We start from the raw sequence: 6,000 nt of genomic DNA on the forward strand, positions 1-6,000 counted from the left end.
GCTAATTAGAAACTAAAATGATAAGCATATGAATAACCGTATTTCGGTTCTATTATATCGCGAAACATCCTCTTGCTTGTTTTCAACCGATTCCAAAATTTTTGACTCTAAACACTACAATACCGACAACACGCTTGTTCCAATTCCTACACTGCTGTCAGCCTTTAGTATTTGAGTATATTTCAATTTCTGAGCTAACTTAGGCAAAGGCAGTATGGCTACGGTACGGTACCGTACCGGTGCGAAAGTTGCCAGACGATAAGTTGAACAGACCTGGGCATTAATTGTCAACCATTAAGCCCTAAATGACTTTTTCATAGCGTGTTTTTAATAGAGTTCTATACCGGTATGTTTAAAACACACTCCTAAAATAATATTTTTTTATGCGACAAAATTTCTATTGAACAATCTTGAACTTGCGAGATTTTGTGTCTAGTAGAGGTTAATTAATTTTTATTTCAACGTTTTCTTGTGTTATTTTCCAACAGAACAACACCAAAACCACTATTATAGCAAGAATGGATACCGGTACTCTAAAATTCACGATTGTATTTACAGAATTTTCAAATTCAAGGCTTCAATTGACAATTTTGATGATGTCATACCTCTAATTATTACTGCACAGTTTATTGTAATTTATTTCCTGTCTGAGTCACTCTAACGATTTTACATGCCACTCAATGTATCGAACTAGTATTTAAAGCGAAGCTAGAGTCCCTTTTTCGTGAAACATACGACTCTACTATAGAACATTAACTGTAAAAGACCATTATTCCAGTTGGTTAGGCTTGAATTATACTGTGTACATGCCATCCCCCATAGTATGGTTTAAACATATTCAATTGAGTTTTGTTTTTGTTTTCCTCTCTGTTAGTTTTGTTAATTTATTTTCGGTGTATGCTACTTCAGCTCAATTTCGTTTAAAAAATGGTAATTTTATATTTTTTTAAAGGCTGTGACTGACTCGATGACCTAACGGTCGCTTCATCACAGCCTCGTCACAATGCCTTGGAAATTAATTTTGAAATGTTGTATTTTGATTTTGACATTGTTGACGAAATAAAATACTACTACTACTGACATGACCATTCTCGTACTGTTGTCAGTTAGCGTTAGCTAGGTGTGGCGCTTAGTTAGATCTAGAGATAGGAATACGCTGGCCACTGTATAGTATACCCTAAATTTATCGCGTTTTATTTTTACTTAAATAACTTCTCAGTGGTTGTGTGTGTGTGGCTGGTGGGTGCATGTGAACGTGTGTGAAATAACTTAATAATTTTAGGTGAGTAAACACGTACCACTTCCTCTTGGCAAAACCTTCCATCTTATATTTTGTACGTTATAAACCTTATCTAAGGTTTCGCTTGCTCCCCTGATTTCATAATCAGTTTTTATCTGTCGAATGTATTGTTATGCTGATTATGGAGTTGAAATAAACTTATACCGAATCAATGTTTAGCGTTGGCGGGTTTGCCGTGTAAATCCTGTGATGTGATAATGATGTGCGAGAGGATTGCTGGACTCCTCGCAGCTTAGGCTGTTTCACGTACCGTAATCGCTGGTCGGTTACAGCTTTCTCCACTCTGCCACAGCCAAGTTTGTGCATCTGAAACAAATAACTGCTGAACTGACTAATTTATCCTATAACCGGCATGGACTGGTAACCAGATGAGAGCCGTGGTTTGCAATACAGCAATATGTTTAGGCAGACTTATTGGGTTTCCTCTCGATAAATAGCCTTTACAGCTTTAAAAATCTCAATTCTATTCATCAAATGATAGCCTAGCTTGGATGGTTAAATATCGAGCCACTTTTCTATTATGACTAGAATGAATTTGTAATCATAATGTTTTGACTCATTGGAACTTGTTAATGCCGCATTGTAAGTTAATATTATATGCAAATTTACATCACTGCATGATATTGTAGTAATATATATTGAAACCTCATTGAAATCCTCAGTGCTTAAATCAATTCTTTGTACTCTTTAACTCTGCAGTTAGTATATAATATACAAACTGCATAATGCGCATTGAAAAATGTTACTTTTGTTCTTCTCCAATCTATCCTGGACATGGAATCTGTTTTGTACGAAATGATTGCAAAATGTTCAGGTTTTGTCGGTCAAAGTGTAAAAAGTCTTTTAAGAAAAAGAGAAATCCTAGAAAAGTCAGATGGACCAAAGCTTTTCGTAAGTCACACAACAAGGAACTTACTACTGATGCTTCACTTGAGTTTGAAAAGAGAAAAAATTGTCCAGTCAAGTACGACAGGGAATTATGGGAAAAGAGCATCAAGGCAATGAAACGGGTTGAAGAAATAAAAACAAAGAGACAAAATCAATTTATAATGAATAGACTGAAGGTTGGCAAGCAGCTTATGAAAGAAGCTGATTTCCGTGAGGTTAAACAAAATATCAATCTGATCAAATCACCAGCTGCTACCACAAAACAAAAAGAAGAGGCGATGCTGGAAATTATCACTGAACCAGATGAGGAAATGCTGGAATGTAATTGATTTGTATATCGAAATAACAATGAATTCGGGTACAATATTATTATGCCTTTTTTCCAGATTACAACGGACATAGTTGTATGCGATTCAATGTCAAGCTAACTTTGAAATGTGTAAATATTGCATATATAACAATAGGTTTTCTGTACAAGGGAACAATGCATAATTGCTCATCAATTATCCTGATATCTCATAATTACGCAGCGTTCTCATTGTATGTTTATATGCATGACAGAACTCTGGTAGTAATTTGCAAGATTTGTTTGGTGCAGGTGCCTGTTACTGCCTTGATACATTAATTCATTGCAAAAATATATAACGGTGTGGTTATACATGGATGTAGAGAGTGCACAGTAAAAATTTAAGGGTGAGGAGTATTTTTGTTAGCTTGTTTTAAACTGACAGCATGCCTGGATATGACTTACATATTTATCCGGGGGGGTCAAGAAAAGCCGACAAGACGGCTTAACCATATGGCAAACCACGGGCCTTTCATCCGGTTCCGGATTAGTTACTTATTAGTTTGACCAGCGATTACATGAACCACCCCCACATGGGATTCGAACCTCCGAACCCATGCAAAGTAATCGAAGGTGCGGTGGGCCACAACGCCGCGCTAAAACTAGTTAGTTCTATATTGGAGTTTCAACGAACCAAATTGTTGGATGTCAACATGTTTTGGGATAATACTGGTAGAGAACTTCTTCCGACAAGCTCCACTCTTCAGTTCTGGCAAGAACAGCAGCAGAAAATCCAATACTTGACCAAGGCCAAACTAGTCTTTATTTGTCAATTTTATCTGATCTGGGTTGTGAAAATTAAACTCAAGGAATAACAGCATTATTCCATAACGGAGGTGGCCCAGTTACAAATAATTAGACTTGGCTGGAGGATCAAAACTCAATAAGAAAAACAGGTTAATTTACAAAAGATAGGATAACGTTTATACAATAAGAATCACAATGTAGCAATAGTTTCATCGATATTTTCAATGCGTCAATTTATATCCATAAAAATTATAGTCTTAATTTCAGCAGACAGATTTTGCCCACTGCTGTTCTAGGACAGGGGTGGACAACTCAAATGGGGACACAGGCTAAATTTTCCAAAATAATCTTGTTGGGTGCCATGCACAATCGTTGGTATTATAAATTAACTCCCGTAAAACACACATCAAACAAATTTCAATAACAAGACATAATAACGGATATCTATTTATTGAAACAATTTAATGTCCTGAAAAACTGCTGATTTTGATAGAAACGTGATATTTTAATGCATATCATAAATACAATTTTTATTTTTACAAAACCATTCGCGTGCCACGTGCCAAATTTGGAACGTGTGCCCTGTGTTGTGCACCCCTGTTCCAGAACATTACTGCTGAATGTTCAGAACACACATTCAAGCTAGAATGCTGGCAAATTCACAGTCGTAACAGCATCTGTATATAATCCAAGATGTGAACCCCATAATCCAAGTAATCTAGTTTATTGCCAACAGTAAATCACCACTGATTCATAAATGGAAATTGCAGAAATGCACTCTTGAGCACTATGTTATAAACTATAGTTGATGCAGGACAGAAAATGCAACAATCATTGTACATAGAACTTTGAACACTCAAAAATAACCACTTGCCTATCAAAAGTAGTTTTTTATCCAGCTGTTTCATGCATAAACGCTTTGAGAAACTGCCTTCATTAAATTTTATCGGTTCTAGCTCATATAGGCTGGTTGTTGCATTTTCATAAAAAAACAAAATCTGTATCACACTTAATGAAAATTTTAACTATGTACACTGTCAAAGTTTGTGCTCCCTTTAATCTTGTATTCAATGATTTCAAGGAGCTCATCAACCCTTGGTATTCTTCCAGATTGCAATTTTGACCAAACAGTTACATCATTGAGCACAATTTCAAAAGCTCCGGTAGATACCAGCTGAGTTTCAATTGCGTTGCATAAAAAAAATGTCATCATAGCAGCATAAACCATATTTTCACGTGCCCACAAATAAAACTGTGGGGTGTCCATGCCCATATGAGGAAAAGGATTCAATCCAGTAAGAATACAACCAATAAAAATAAATTTGAAAATTGAGATAGCAGATGCAATAGCTTGATAGGCTTTGGGAGGAGGGTAATTTGATGCCTCAATCTTGATGTCTGAGTAACGCTGTGAAATTATTTGCGCATATTCCTCAGATGCACGGCGATACCCTCAAGAGACACATACCAAAAACTTCAAAACTGGGGTTGTAAATTTTGTTTTAAGTCCACGTACAGGTGTGTCTTCCACGCTGCTTGCTTCGACTTCCGAAAGATCCATCCAAGTTATGGCAGTAACTAATATAACAACACTACCAATGAGAGCAAGACGCCCCATCTCCAACCTGTTGCAAAACTTCGTAGAACTTCCTAGTCAGATTATCTATTTATGATAAACAATCGAGTATCTAAAATAAGAGTTGTCAAGATAACGCTTTTAATGGGGAAAAAGCCGGTAAGATCATATGGCGTATCTTGGTCCCTGCTTCCATGTCAGGTACGCGATAAGTTGGCCAGTTATTTGGTTAAGATGCATGGACTTGGTGGTATCCGGGATACAATAATAATGAGAGAAAGTACGCTATATACCACTGTTAAGCCAGTAGGCTTATCGATTTTTGTACTTTTGATTGCTCTTGTATATATACTTCAAAACTAAAATGATTCATTCCAACTTTCAAGAGCTTTTCAAAAACATAAGTGGTAAATCGAAATACTAAACTGCTTTATGCATGTTTTACTACTTATCAGTAACAATTTGACAAACTGTAGTGTAAATCTTTGCCACATGAAGCATAAGCAATGCTACAGTTGAATCAATATTGATCAAGATACAGTACCAAGATAACTACAGGATTAAACATACTGACATACCATCTAAAAAATCAATGCAGAGACTCCATGTTCAATTGGAATTTTTCAACCTCCCAGTAGACCACTCAAGTGAGTATTTTAAGAAACATACATCATTATTAGGATCTGGTATAAGTAGGCTACTTCTAGTAGGCAAAACTCAAACAACCCCACGCAGCCACGCTGCATGTGCAGATAAGGCATATAATTCACAATTATTAGTGCTTCTGTTCACTCGGATTATAGTTTATTCGATTTTATCTCAATACAAATTATCCAATAATCAGATGATAGAAAATTACCCACGCAAATTTCAAGTGATTTCTCTATTAGCAGATTATGATAGATAAGAATGAAAAAACATTTGAAAAATTCCTAAACCAGTACGATACCGGTACTGTACTAGGTCTATTCTGCTCTCCCTACTATCTTGGTCGTTAGTGAAATCTATTAGCAAAAACTGGATATAAACTTAAACTACACTGACTGGTCATTATGACACAAACAGACAAATGTTTCCTACATCCTGACATCTGTCACTTCTTTGAGCAGATAAGGTGAAAGAAATAACCAACACGTTCAGGTA

At 36.0% G+C, this 6,000-nt stretch overlaps 2 protein-coding genes across 2 annotated transcripts; one reads left to right on the forward strand and one right to left on the reverse strand.

Annotated features, from left to right (window-relative positions):
* The first annotated feature begins 1,975 nt into the window (after positions 1-1,975).
* On the forward strand, positions 1,976-2,844 carry LOC120328355 (putative ribosome biogenesis protein RLP24). Its single transcript, XM_039394818.2, has one exon. It carries the CDS (start codon positions 2,026-2,028, stop codon positions 2,515-2,517), a length of 492 nt encoding a protein of 163 aa, XP_039250752.2. The 5' UTR covers positions 1,976-2,025; the 3' UTR covers positions 2,518-2,844.
* Positions 2,845-3,712: 868 nt separating this feature from the next.
* Positions 3,713-5,000, reverse strand: LOC120328353 (thioredoxin reductase-like selenoprotein T). The gene has a single exon (XM_039394817.2). It carries the CDS (start codon positions 4,897-4,899, stop codon positions 4,303-4,305), a length of 597 nt encoding a protein of 198 aa, XP_039250751.2. The 5' UTR covers positions 4,900-5,000; the 3' UTR covers positions 3,713-4,302.
* Positions 5,001-6,000: the final 1,000 nt, after the last annotated feature.

This window comes from Styela clava, chromosome 7 (assembly GCF_964204865.1).
Source record: "Styela clava chromosome 7, kaStyClav1.hap1.2, whole genome shotgun sequence".
Lineage (NCBI taxonomy): Eukaryota > Metazoa > Chordata > Ascidiacea > Stolidobranchia > Styelidae > Styela > Styela clava.